Source organism: Gymnoscopelus braueri (assembly GCF_963280865.1).
Source record: "Gymnoscopelus braueri genome assembly, chromosome: 11".
NCBI classification, from domain to species: Eukaryota; Metazoa; Chordata; class Actinopteri; order Myctophiformes; family Myctophidae; genus Gymnoscopelus; species Gymnoscopelus braueri.
In genome coordinates, this window is record NC_137613.1 from 53414542 (window position 1) to 53429215 (window position 14674).

At 39.7% G+C, this 14674-nt stretch overlaps 1 protein-coding gene across 1 annotated transcript in view; it reads left to right on the top strand.

Moving 5' to 3' along the window:
• The window catches only part of pdia8 (protein disulfide isomerase family A, member 8), a 12720-nt gene extending 1969 nt beyond the window's left edge, over positions 1 to 10751 (top strand). Inside the window, exons 3-13 of the mRNA XM_080441799.1 lie at positions 632 to 749; positions 1691 to 1798; positions 2408 to 2537; positions 5778 to 5891; positions 6375 to 6500; positions 6594 to 6773; positions 7321 to 7429; positions 7797 to 7925; positions 8334 to 8413; positions 8727 to 8784; positions 8862 to 10751. Of these exons, the coding sequence (XP_080297925.1) occupies positions 632 to 749; positions 1691 to 1798; positions 2408 to 2537; positions 5778 to 5891; positions 6375 to 6500; positions 6594 to 6773; positions 7321 to 7429; positions 7797 to 7925; positions 8334 to 8413; positions 8727 to 8784; positions 8862 to 8951 (1242 nt within the window). The 3' untranslated portion in view covers positions 8952 to 10751. The remainder of the gene's footprint in view (positions 1 to 631; positions 750 to 1690; positions 1799 to 2407; positions 2538 to 5777; positions 5892 to 6374; positions 6501 to 6593; positions 6774 to 7320; positions 7430 to 7796; positions 7926 to 8333; positions 8414 to 8726; positions 8785 to 8861) is intronic.
• The last annotated feature ends 3923 nt before the right edge of the window (positions 10752 to 14674 follow it).

Consider the following 14674-nt stretch of genomic DNA (forward strand, 5'->3'; position numbering starts at 1 on the left):
CAATATGACGCATGGCGACATATTGTGAGCTTGTAGATCTGCTATTTTCAAATGGCCGAAATGTATATAGGCGCTGAAGTGGTTAATGTATGTTTTGTAATAATAATCAAAATCTACAAAGTAACTAGTAACTAAGTAAGTAAAAGTAAGTAGAAGTAAATTGGAGATACTCAAGTTAAGTTAAAATGCGTCACAATTTTACTTAAGTACATGTACTTAGTTACTTTCCACCACTGCTGTCTGTCTGTCTAAACATCTCTCTGTCACAGCTGGTCTCCTGTTCATTCTGTCTTCTTCCCAAAAGGGGAAGGGGCAGGGGGGGGGGTGGTATAGATTAGGCCTGGGGGTAGGGGTGGGGGGTTGTGTTAGGTCTATATCACCCTCTACAACCAGCCTTACTTTTCTCATTCACATTCACAAAGACAACAAGAGAACAGCATTTTACTTGAATTGAATACATGAATAAAACACTAGTGTGCGGGAGTCATTGTGTGAACCACTTTGCACCCCAATAAACTCCACTGTCTCTTCACACAAAGGACTGAACTCTGTTTGTATGTATTTATTATAAGATTTTTTCTCTCTTCTGTTTATTCTCTATCCCTCTGTACACACACACACACACACACAGGTTGACTGTACAGCCAACACGGAGACGTGCGCGCGTTTCGGTGCGACAGTTTACCCCACACTGAAAATCTTCAGGAACGGAGAAGACTCTGGATCGTATGACGGACCAAGAACTGCTGGTGCGTGCGTGTGCGTGTGCGTGTGCGTGTGCGTGTGCGTGTGTGTGTGTGTGTGTGTGTGCGCGCGTGTGTGTGTGTGTACGTGCATGTGTGTATCTGTCTTTTTGATTGTTTTTTTTGTTTTACTCAGTTACAGAAAGGTTTTTTCCTACATTTATATATCTTTCATTTACATCTTACTTGAACTTTTTATTGTGAAATAAGTAGCTTTATTCTTTGTCAATCCAACGTCTATCGGCGAGTCTCTGCATTAGCTATTCTGACTGTGATTTTACTCCATGTTTGCTGTGTTGAGTTCCTTTTGTTAGTGAGGATGCCTAGCCTAAGGCAGAGGTAACCTTTTCAGGCCGTGATCCCCCAAAAGAATCATATTTGAACTGAGGACCCCCAAAAAGAATCATATTTGAACTGGGGACCCCCCAAAATAATCATATTTGCACTGGGGACCCCCCAAAATAATCATATTTGAACTGAGGACCCCCAAAAAGAATCATATTTGCACTGGGGACCCCCCAAAAGAATCACATTTCTCACCAAAGTGCTGGCTTAAAAACGCTTCCAAACGCCCAAGTTGGAAGCGTGAGTGTCCAACAAGACGTTTTTTTTGTGTGTTTTTTTCGCCAAGGTGCTCGCTTAAAAACGCTTCCAAACGCCCAAGTTGATATATAATATGCAGATAAAAACTCTACACGTGAACGAGCGAGTGCAAAATAGATGCTCAGCGCCTCGTTATGCTGCTGGGGATTCCAAAAATGCGGCGCTCCCATTGTAAACAATACACTGCACTCAGCAAAAAAATGTATACTGATACTGTGCTCTTTATCACTTCCTTCATCCAGGGAATATACTGTAAAGGCTGGGTTTGTGATAAAAAAAAAAAAATTCTTCTTTTTTAACGTGTGTGTGTGTGTGTGTGTGTGTGTGTGTGTGTGTGTGTGTAGACGGTATTGTACAGTACATGAAGAAGCAGGCGGGTCCTAACTCGGTGTATCTGACCACGGAGGCAGATCTGCAAAACTTCATCAACAACTTTGAAGCGAGTATAGTAGGTAAGAATCTGCAGTGCAGCACACATGTAAGCAGTGGTGTAAAATAACTAAGGACATTTACTCAAGTACTGTACTTAAGTACAATTTTGAGGTACTTTTACCTTACTGGAGTATTTCCAATTGTCTATACTTTTACTTCTACTCCACTACATCTCAGAGACAAATATTATACTTTTACTCCACTATAATTATTTGAAAACTTGAGTTACTAGTCACTTTGCAGATATAAATTATTAGATTATAATTTTTATACCTAGGCTATTTGAAAATAGCCGATCTACAAGCTCACAACGCGTCGCGACGCGTTGTGAGTTTGTAGATCTGCTACTTTCAAACATGTTAGTACTTTTACTTTCTGTACTTTAAGTACATTTTGATACCAATACTTTTGTACTTTAACTCAAGTAAAAAAAAATATTCCGGACTTTTACTTCTACTACTTCTACTTCAACTACTTCTACTACTACTTAATTACTTCTACACTGCAGTATTGATACTTTTACTTAAGTGAAACATTTGAGTACTTTTTCCACCACCGATTGTAAGTAAGTAGTACTATATCTGGCACTATATTATCAGTAACTTATCTGTATGCATGCATGTTTTAAGGCTTCCTCTCGGCTCCGGACAGTGTGCAGGCGACAGACTTTTTAAAAGCAGCCGGCATCATGAGAGAACAGTTCCGATTCGCTCACACACTGGACTACAGTGTGGGACAACGCTATGGAGTCAATACTGAGTACGTACAAATCATACTTTACACACCACTGATACTAATAGTACGACCGCTAGCAGTATTGTTACTTCTACTAGTGATTCAGTCAGATAACTCACAAATACATTGAACCAATATCGTATTATATGAATGTGAATACATGTGACAAATTTGTATAATATTTTATCTTGGCATTCAGGCTCTGCTACGCATCTGTAGTAATAATAATGCATGAGTTTAATATCCTATGAGGGATTTAAACCCGAGTCCCCCACGCGACTACTGTTTTTGAGCGTCTGTTAAGCTGCAAGGGACCACTCTTTTGTTTAGACTAGAGCATACATGGGGGGGCCACATGCGGCCCCCACCTTCACTTAATGCGGCCCACAGGTTGATATCGGAATACCGATATATTATTGATTTCAGCTGTTACAATTCCAAACATGCAAACATGACCCGCTTTAATTACTTCAGTCTATATTAGTAATTCTATTGTCTTTTTTATGTCCAATGTATTTGTATTTAAGTTCATAAAGTTGACATAAGTAGAACTAAATGCATTTGAAATTACTTTTCAGGATTCCAATAAAAAAATTGCATTTTGAGCTTGTAGATCGGCTATTTTTGCAACTTTTGTGTGACATAGAATGGCGAAGTACGGCATTCATTTACGAAAAAAAGTTAAAATACGGAGATAAGAGGTGTCTGACAGTATATGCAATGTGGCCCTCTGGAGTGAGTGTGGAAATATAGTGGCCCTCTCCATCATCAAAGTTGCCCCGTTTAGAGCATTGAATAAAATGTGTTTTGACTCTGATGCAATACCCCATGTCAACCAATAGGTGTCCCACCAGACCACAGGATAAGAGCATGTAGACCAACCACAAGTTGCATTAGTTGTATTAACACACTCTACCATGCAGATTGGTTAAAAGTTAAAGTAACGTTTTGTTCACAACACAAGTAATGGATTCCAGCTTTAAACATTCAGCCGAATCAACAACAGATGTGTTTGCCTGCATTTCTTTTGTAGGAGCAACATTTAAAATAAGATGTGTTAATTTGAATATTATATTGAGCATAGCCTTTTCTAGTGTTTTTCCTAATAAAAAGCCATGACCACATGGCTTTTATATATTGTCAATCTTTTTCCTAGTGAGGTCTGGCCTTACAGTGTGAGGGAAATATAAACATGACAATATGTGTATCTATTAATTCAGTGTAATTTTTCTGTTTTAGAATACATGCCATTCAACAATAGAAATGATCTGCCCAACCCACCCACGGCCTAAGATTTTCCAGAACTTTTCAAATATTATCAATAATAGTCAAAATAGAAGATCTACAAGGTCACACTACTTTGCACATAATGCACTTCCCTAACTACAAATTTACGGGAGTACAATACTTGTCTTTGAAATGGATCGGAGTGAAAGTCATACGTATCCCAAAATACAAATACTTGAGTATCATATATTCTGGGATACGTATGACTTTGACTTAACCCATTTAGACCTGAGGCCGAAAAACTTCAAATATGTATTAAAACATGACAAAAAAATTATGTTGCTATATACTGTACATAGCAACAGGGGTTCCTGTCTTGGTATAGTTGGTATAGTTACAAATAGGGGTTCCCGCCCAAAAGCACAGTTACAGCACAGGTTAAGCAGAGTACTCAAGTAAATGTACTTGCTTACTGTCCACCATTGCATTGTGTTGCATTGTAATTGTATTGTATTGTATTGTATTGTATTGTATTGTATTGTTAATTTGTGAACAGTTGGTCCACACAGTCACAGCTGTCACTGATACAGTTAGCCCCTGGCCCCATCTGCTGTACTGTGACCTTATATGGTCTTCCTGTCTCACTCAGGACCACCTGGTGGGGGGGGGGGTTAAAAAAAATCTACAAGGATCTACAAGCCCATGATGCAACATATTATGAGCTTTGTAGAGCTGCTATTTTGATAATATTTTAAACTTTTCAACATAAGCACGCCAGGTTGAAATTGGTTAGAAAATGGCACACACCGGCTGTAAAGTTCCCAATACGGATGTTGTCAATACATCCCCAAAAAATGGCTGAATATCGTTGCTGTCGGGCAGAAACCTTGTATCTCCATATTTCAAATGAATGCCCTACGGCCTACTTCATCATACAAGAGTGTCGCACAAAAGTCGGGAAAATTGCCAATAGACAATCATCTATTGTCACTATTTTAAAATGATAATAAAAAGGGCATGGTTTTGGACATACAGTACAAGGTTTCCTTCCACCCGACAGCAACAACATATTGTCCAAATGGGTATATCAGCCTGGCTCTAATATAATAGAGCTAGACATTGAGGGGACCATTTTCCTGGTCCTCACAAATGGTTCTTTTATGGTTTAAAGTTAGGCTTAACAATTAGGAAAAGGTTCAGTTTGGGTTTAGGGTTAAAATTTGTCATTTAGAGCAGTGGTTCTCAAACCTTTTCATGTCAAGGACCCCCACATTGACACTAATTAGCCCCCACTTGAAAAGATGTATGCCAGGGACCCCCATAAGAGAAGCTTTTCCATGGTGTTGCCAGAATCTGTGAGAGAAACAAGCAACCAGCTCCATGTCGTTCTGCATGAACGGCAGCTCATAAGGGACATTTAGTGCATGTTTGAGTGTCAGTACACTGCATAATGATGATTAGTGGGAAAAAAAACGAACTTTGGAGGTGCTAAAATAGGCGATTTTCATTTATACACATTACTCCATTATGCCAGGGGAAGGGGTCTCCACAATGGACAACAGGGGCTTCTCTGGAAAAATTCAACGGCACTTTGTATGTTGGTGAGTGATTAGCGACACATCAAAGCAAACATCTAAAATGACTGGAATTCTCCTTTAATTTAACTCTGAGAGTGTACAAATGGAACTAAATGTACCCGTTAGGGTCCATTTGTTTCCATTTGTACACTCTCAGAGTTACAGACCCATAAGGGTCAATTTGGTTCCTAACTATGTATCATTTAGCTGGGGACCCCCTGGAACTACCTCAAGGATCCCTGGGGGTCCCTGGACCCCACTTTGAGAACCAATGATTTAGAGGTTAGGTTTAAGGGGTTTGGGATTAGTTCTGTGCCGGTTCCTCGTGGCGAAAACGGCAGCCCCACAGCTCACAAAGCCGTTGTGAGCTTGTAGATCTGCTATTTTCGGCTTTAGGGCAATGGCCTGCATGACATCTAAACCCTAAAGAGTGTGTGTGTGTGTGTGCGTGTGCGTGTAGGCGTGTGGTGGTGTTCAGACCCCCCAGGTTGTCCAGCAAGTTTGAGGACAGTGAGGTCCATTCACCGTCTACTGTGAGCGTCTCCGGGATACGACGCTTCATCAGAGACCACATGTAAGTAGTGTGTGTGTGTGTGTGTGTGTGTGTGTGTGTGTGTGTGTGTGTGTGTGTGTGTGTGTGTGTGTGTGTGTGTGTGTGTGTGTGTGTGTGTGTGTGTGTGTGTGTGTGTGTGTGTGTGTGTGAGAGAGAGAGACCTATTGTATCCAATCAAGAGACAGAACTCATACAGGAACAAGTGAAATTGGAAGTAATGACACAAAGAAATACATATTTACATTGGCAACCCAACTGAAAATGTATGTTATGTTTATTAAAGAGCTGGAGAGACATGGAACTGAACAAACACACTATATAGCAATGATTACTATCACAATAACAAAAAAACTATGTTTTGTTTTAACCAAAATAATATCACTTACCCTACCTTTTAATAAAAGGTGATCCAGGTTGGTCTTGGGTCCAGTTTGGACCGAATCTACCTGGACTCAAGAGACCTGATTAAAGCGCTAGTCTCTCTCTCTCTCTCTCTCTCTCTAGTCATGGTCTGTGTCCTCATATGACCTTGGATAATAAGGACAAGCTGAGAGGTCATGACCTTTTGATCGCCTACTACGACCTCGACTACCATCGTAACCCTAAAGGCTCGAACTACTGGAGGAACAGGTACACATACACACACACACACACACACACACACACGTGTCCACGATTGAACAATAAAGCGTTAACGACCTGATTTGTGTCTTTGGTTTCCAGGGTGATGAAGGTTATGTCGAAATATTCCGGGCGAGGCCTGAGTTGTGCGGTAGCCAATAAGAAGGACTTCCTGTCAGACCTGGAGGAGGAGTTTGGTTTTGGATTGACGGATGGGGACACTCCGTTTGTTACGATTAAAACACGACTGGGATACAAATACACCATGAGAGAAGAATTCACGTTAGTAGCACTATTATTATTATTATTGTTATTGTTATTATTATTGTCTCTGCCAGGTCAAAGGCCGGCATGTTTTCGCTCCTGTCCGCCCGTCCGGGCGTGTGTCTGTGAACAGCTAATCTCCAGCATCGTTGGACCGATTGGCATTACACTTTTGCAAGCACGCCTGCAAAGTGGCTAGGCCCAGGAAAAACGTCTGCACCAAATGAAAACAAATTGGCCTATATTATAACTCATGAACCCCCCAGGATATCCCCGGTAGACAACCCAGCTTCACGGAGGCCTGTGCTATGAGGAGCGCATTTTTATTATTATTATTGTTCTTATTAATCCTGGTGTGTGTGTGCGTGTGCGTGTGCGTGTGCGTGTGCGTGTGCGTGCGTGTGCGTGTGCGTGTGTGTGTGCGTGTGTGTGCGTGTATCTGTCTTTTTGATATATCTGTACACAAATTTAACCAAATGGACCCGTAAGGGTGTGCACACATTTGTAATTCTCTGAGTTACAAATGGAGATATTGACGTGTGTGTGTATGTGTTTGTGTTTGCAGTAGAGATGGTGTGTCTCTAGAAAGGTTTCTAGAGGATTACTTTGCCGGTCGACTCAAGCGTTACATCAAATCTCAACCCATCCCTGAGAAGAACTACACACCAGTTAAGGTACACACTGTGTGTGTGTGCGTGTGTGCGTGTGTGTCACTTATTGATGAGAGCAAAAACCTTTAAATTTTTTCTACATAGCCTAAAAGTCTATAATAAATGATTGTTTGCTTGCTACTAGTTTTTTAAATAGACTAATATTCAATGTTAACTGTTCAGTATAAAAAGGCCAAACCCCATATTGCTAACGTGTCAATATTATTAATTGTCTTTGTGTGTTATTTATTTATTTTTCTGCTTTTGACGCCACCTGCTAAACCAAAAGGTTCATTCTAGATTAGCACAAATCAATTAACCACTAAAATCCTATTTTGTGTGTGTGTGTGTGTGTGTGTGTGTGTGTGCGTGTGTGCACGTGTGCGCACAGGTGGTGGTAGCAGAGTCGTTTGAAGACATCGTCAACTCTCCCGAAAAAGACGTTTTGATCCAGTTTTACTCTCCTCACTGTCAACACTGTAAGAGGCTGCAACCTGTCTACGAGCAGCTGGCTGAGACGGTACCACACGCACGCACGCACACACGCACACGCACACACACGCACAGCTACACAACTTATTACAAACAGTTGAACCTTAAGCTCAGGTTAGTGAAACTATCAAAGATCTCTGCCTACTTGCATTGCATTGACATCTACCTTCAGCGTAGGGACTTTTGGTACTTTAAGTACATTTTGATACCAATACTTTTGTACTTTTACTCAAGTAAATTTTGAACACCAGACTTTTTACTTGTAACAGAGTACTTCTACATTGCAGTATTGATACTTTTACTTAAGAAAAACATTTGAGTACTTTTTCCACCACTGCAAAAGAAACTATAACTACTTACGGTACGTCTGTCTGTCATGCTGTCCCCCCCCCCACGCGCACACAAACACGCACACGCACTATCTGTCTGTCCACAGCTACTTTCTGATCCCAACATTGTCATCGCTAAGATGGACGCCACTACAAACGATGTGCCAGTGCTTTACGATGTCCAGGGGTGAGACTCACACACACACACACACACACCCTGCTAACTACGTCCCGGTGCTTTATGATGTCCAGGAGGTGAGACGCACGCGTTTGAAAATCCTTACAATAATCACAATGATTAAATAAAGTGCAATACAATAGTGTTGCATAGAACATACAATATGTGGTTAAGAGAGAGAGAGAGAGAGAGAGAGAGAGAGAGAGAGAGAGAGAGAGAGAGAGAGAGAGAGAGAGAGAGAGAGAGAGAGAGAGAGAGAGAGAGAGAGAGAGAGAGAGAGAGAGAGAGAGTATTAAAGAACTTCCTGTTTGTCCTCTTTCAGTTTTCCAACCATTTACTTTGCTGCAGCGAACAAGAAAGATGAACCTAAAAAATACATGGTAACGCACACACACGCTCACATTCACATTTTGTACTAGTATAGTAACAACAGTAATAATAATAATATGTGTTCCAGGGAGCTCGAGAGCTGAAGGATTTCCTGAAGTTCATAAGGAGAGAAGCTGCTCACAAGGTGGCGGTCAGTGGAGTCCGAAAAGAACTCTGATAATCTGCTAGTTTGGTCTGATCATCTACTTGTCTGGTCTGATCATCTACTAGTCTGATCTACGATACGATACAACTTTATTGTCAGTTCTCACTGAAATTTGCTTTGTGTCCAAGACGTCACCGTATCAAGATACAGACAGGACATACACAATACATTACAGGACACACATCACAGAAGCAGACAGAAACAAGAACAATAGAACATCCTCTTGGCTTACCGATTTTGGTTTAAAAGCAGAACAGACTGGTGTACAAAGGAGTTCTTTAGCCTGATCTGATCATCTACTAGTCTGGTCTGATCATCTACTAGTCTGGTCTGATCATCTACTAGTCTGATCTGATCATCTAATAGTCTGGTCTGATCATCTACTAGTCTGGTCTGATCATCTGCTACTCTGATCTGATTATCAGCCTCTACTAGTCAGGTCTGGGCGAGATATTGGCATCATAGTGCACTCACTCATAGTGTTTAGTGTTTATTTTATTACATTTTTTATAATTTTGTATGTATTTATTTTTTGTTGTATTTTAATAATTATTTATTGTTCTTTTTAACCTGCCATGAAGACTGAAAATGTGGTTTTAAACAGTCTTTGGAAACTACAACTTAGGGAAATGTAGTTTTAAACGGTCATTACAACTACAGAATCAGAATCGGAATAATCTTTATTGTCACATCACAGGTTTACAGTTGTACAGTCATTAGAACTACATCTGAGGGAAATGTAGTTTTAACAGTCATTAGAACTACAGCTGAGGGAACTGTAGTTTTAAACAGTCATTAGAACTACCACTGAGGTAAATGTAGTTTTAAACAGTCGTTAGAACTACAAACTGATGGAAATGTAGTGTGGTCCAGGGACCCTCGTGGTTCCTTGAGGGGGTTCCAAATGGCCCCTTGCGGGTGTGTACCTCAAGTGTGTACAAATAGAAGGGTCCATTTGTACACTCTCAGAGTTATGGGGGTCCTTGAATTTTAAAAGTTTGAGAACCACTGTGCTACACTAAATGGAACAGAGCCTTAATTAGTATAATCGACCTATGAAGGAAGTAAGGAAGTGGCATAGCAAATGTGGTGGATATTTAGGAAGATCCGCCATCCCAATTTTAGCCACTAGAGGCAAAATGGTACACAAATTGCATACAAATGGTCTCCTAAATGGGTGCCGTCTGGCGGCATATCTCGCGAACGTCCTGTGTTTGTTGTTGGCTAGATCTCGAGAGTGTGTTGCTGGGACAGAGGAAAGGTCCATAACAAAGTAGATTTTCTCCTGATTTGTCTCTCTGAAAAAAGCCATTTTAGCGTCAGAATGTTGTGGAAATTGTGTGGCTTGTGACGATTGGGTCCAATATTTAGTTCAGTGATCATGAGGCTAAAGAATCATTTAGAAGCTGCGTTCACGTTCACGTTCACTCTCCCATTGGAATCAATAGACTCCAACTTGCTTCCGGTCTCCTAAAAAGGCGGCCACCTACGTCGCGCGGATACGGTCGGGAAGTAAACCGGAGAGGGCGCGTCTTACTTTCCTATTTGTCTTGGCTGATAGTTTAGGATATAGGCTGTCAGAACCTCTGCCTTTCTTGTTTGCGTTACATTTCACTTCCACATGAAGTGCATTCAATAATGATTGATCATGTTTTGTATGTGAATGTGTTTGAGCTACTGTTATTTATTGATTTCACATGTACAGTATGGATTTATTTATTTATTATGCTTATTTTGTTTATTTATTGTTTGATGTTTTCTTTTTATAAACTGATAATTCACTGGATTTGCTTAACAAACATTTTTTAAAAGTAAACGGTTTTGATCTGGTTCTGGTGTTGCTGTGTTTTCATTTCCAACATGTTGGATTTGTTCAAACTGGGATCAAAAGATGAACACTTGATTGTTTAATATTATATGTACTCTGTTTAACAATGTCTCTCAAACGTTTTCTTGTCAAGGACCCCTACATTAATATTTATTTGGCCGCGGATCTCCATCTAAAGATTATTTTTCGCCAGGGACCCCAAACAAGATTTGTGGTGTTAAAATGTTTCAAAAATATAAAACATATTTCAAGATTGCTTTTTTAAAAGCTATTTTTATTGAACATAACTTTGAAAATAGACTTATCTACAAGCTCACAATGAGTTGCATTGTGAGCTTGTAGATCTACTATATTAAAATAGCCAATGTGATAGATATCTGTATGATACAGATTTAATTGATTACATTATAAAACATGCTTTAACCACTTAAGTCCTATTTTATACCTAAGGCCATTTGAAAATAGCCGATCTACAAGCTCACAACACATTGTGAGCTTGTAGATCTGCTATTTTAGTACTTTTGTACTTTTACTCAAGTAAAGTACTTCTACATTGCAGTATTGATACTTTTACTTAAGTAAAACATTTGAGAACTTTTTCCACCACTGTCCATTCAGCAATCACACACCGATGTCAGAGGAAACCATGCAAGGCACCAACCTGCTCATCAGGAGCAGAGTTCAGTGTCTTGCTCAACTCAAGGACATTCAACACATAACCACGAGGATACTGCCGAGGGAATCGAACCTAGAACCTTTGGATTCCAAGACGGCAGCTGTGCCTCCTGAGCCACTGCTGGTGTAAAGTAACTAAGTACATTTACTCAAGTTATGTACTTAAGTACAATTTTGAGGAACTTTTACTTTACTGGAGTATTTCCAATTTTACTTTGTACTTTTACCACTACATCTCAGAGGCAAATATTGTACTTTTACTCCACTACAATTATTTGAAAACTTTAGTTACTAGTTACTTTGTAGATTTTGATTATTATTACAAAACATACATTACTCACTTCAGCCCTATATAATATATAGGGCTGAAGTGAGTAATGTATGTTTGCCGAAATATATTATATTTCGGCCATTTGAAAATAGACTATCTGCTATTTTCTAACTTTTTTTTTTTACATTTTGAACTTGTGAAATGGGACATTCTGCACAATGAGTACTTTTACTTTTGGTACTTTAAGTACATTTTGATACCAATACTTTTGTACTTTTACTCAAGTACATTTTTAATACCGGACTTTTACTTGTAACTGAGTATTTCTGCATTGCAATATTGATACTTTTACTTAAGTACAAAATGTGAGTACTTTTTCCACCACTTGCTGCAAGTGTTCAAACGGATTTTGATGCAATGCAAACACATTTTGCTGGGGACACCCTGGAACCCCTGGGGGACCCCACTTTGGGAACTAATGGTTTATGACCTCTCTGACACTGTAGTTCTGTTGGCAATCCATTCTTAGGAGTAGGCCTACAGTACAAATACCAAACAGAAACACTGTTGTTTAAAGGGAAGGATTTTGACCCTTCATCTTTAAAAGTTCCATTTAGTCAAAGTCAGACAGTGGTGGAAAAAGTACTCAAATTCTTTACTTAAGCAAAAGTACCAATACTGCAATATAGAAATTACTCAGTTAGGGCGCGCTCCCACCGCACTTTTATTTTACCTCTGGGGCAGAATCTGCCAATGCTTTGTCAATGTAAATGCGTGGATTCACGCAAGAGCTGATCTTTCCGCCTGTCGCGCAGACCTTGCGTTTATCTGCTCTACACGACTTCTCTATTTGAAGCAGAAAACTGCTGGAGGCAGGAGTTGATTTTCCCCCTCTGTCCAATTGGGTGAGTGGAAGGCGGACTGTCTCAAGACTCAGGAAGCACCATGGTGCTCAAGGCAGCAGGCGGTGCGGGCTACGGGGGGGGGTCCTGAAAGTGAGTGACAGGCGCGTCACTCCCATTTTTTTGAATCCGCTGGCTGCAAAAAACTGTGGTCGCGCACAACCTGCGTTTAACGCGGGCTAGCTGACCATGTTTTGGTGGGAGCGCGCCCTTACAAGTAAAAGTCCAGAATTAAAAATGTACTTGAGTTAAAGGAGAATTCCGGACAAATTAAGTGTTATCTTTCATGTCTCGTTACTCACCTAGCGACGTAAAAAGTGGCGTTCTTTTTTTCCATATATTCCCCTGTCGTCATTTTTTAAACACCCTCCGTTGTTATAATGGGAGCGCGTGGGGTAGTGAAGTTCGTCTATTATAACCGACGCAATGTTATTTTTTTCTCTACTACGATTCATTGTAGAGTCTCATGATAGTCAAACATGCGCTGAAAATTCCTGCGAGCCTGCCGTTAATGGCGAACGATTTAACACTGGATGCTTGTTTCTTTCCAGAACCTGGCAACTCGTGTTGCCAGATTCTGGAAACAAGCAACCAGTGTTAAATCGTTCGCCATTAACGGCAGGCTCGCAGGAATTTTCAGCGCATGTTTGACTATCATGAGACTCTACAATGAATCGTAGTAGAGAAAAAAATAACATTGCGTCGGTTATAATAGACGAACTTCACTACCCCACGCGCTCCCATTATAACAACGGAGGGTGTTTAAAAAATGACGACAGGGGAATATATGGAAAAAAAGAACGCCACTTTTTACGTCGCTAGGTGAGTAACGAGACATGAAAGATAACACTTAATTTGTCCGGAATTCTCCTTTAAAGTACAAAAGTATTGGCATCAAAATGTACTTAAAGTACCAATAGTAAAAGTACTAAAATGTTTGAAAATAGCAGATCTACAAGCTCGCAACGTGTTGCATCGCCACGCGTTGTGAGCTTGTAGATCTGGTATTTTCAAATAGCCTATGTATAAAATAGGGCTGAAGTTCTTAATGTATGTTTCATAATATCATAATTTATATTTGAAAAGTAACTAAAGTTTTCAAATAATTGTAGTTTAGTAAAAGTACAATATTTGCCTCTGAGATGTAGTGGAGTAGAAGTAAAAGTACTGAAAATGGGAAATACTCCAGTAATGTAAAAAAAATCCTCAAATGTGTATTTAAGTACAGTACTTGAGTAAATGTACTTAGTTACTTTACACCACTGTCTGTAGAGTAGGCCTAGAGTAGACCAATGGTTTTGTGGGGTCTAGGGGCCCCCAGGGGTCCTAAAGGGGGCTCCTGGGGGCCGGTTCCCGGGCAAAACGAGTAATAGTATAATTTCTCTATATTTTCAGAAGTTATTAACCCAATGAGAGAATGTATAAGAATGAAATAGATAATGAATTAGATTAAGACCTCCATTAAACATCTTTCTGATCTGAATTGCATTCATTCATTTAGTTCCAAAGCGTCTTTGTAATACCATATGTGGCCACTAGATTGCACTGATGTATAGCTATATTCACACTTTCCAAGTTCAGTTCTAAACCAGACAGTGGTGGAAAGTAACTAAGTACATTTACTGTCTGTAGTACTTGAGTATAATTTTGAGGTATTTTTTTACTTTACTTGAGTATTTCCAATTTCCTGTACTTTTACTTCTATTCCACTACATCTCAGAGGCAAATATTGTACTTTTACGCCGCTGCAACTTCAGTTACTAGTTACTTTATTTTATTTTGATTATTAATACAAAACAATACATTAACAACTTCAGTGAAAATAGCAGATCTACAAGCTCACAATGCGTCGCATCTTGAGCTTGTAGATCTGCTATTTTCAAAAGATTTGTATACATTTTATACATTTAAAAACGAAATGGGACATTCTGCATAATGAGTACTCTACTTTTGGTACTTTAAGTACATTTTGATACCAATACTTTTGTACAATTACTCTAGTACATTTTTAATTCCGAACTTTTAATTGTAACAGTATTGATACTTCTACTTTAATAAG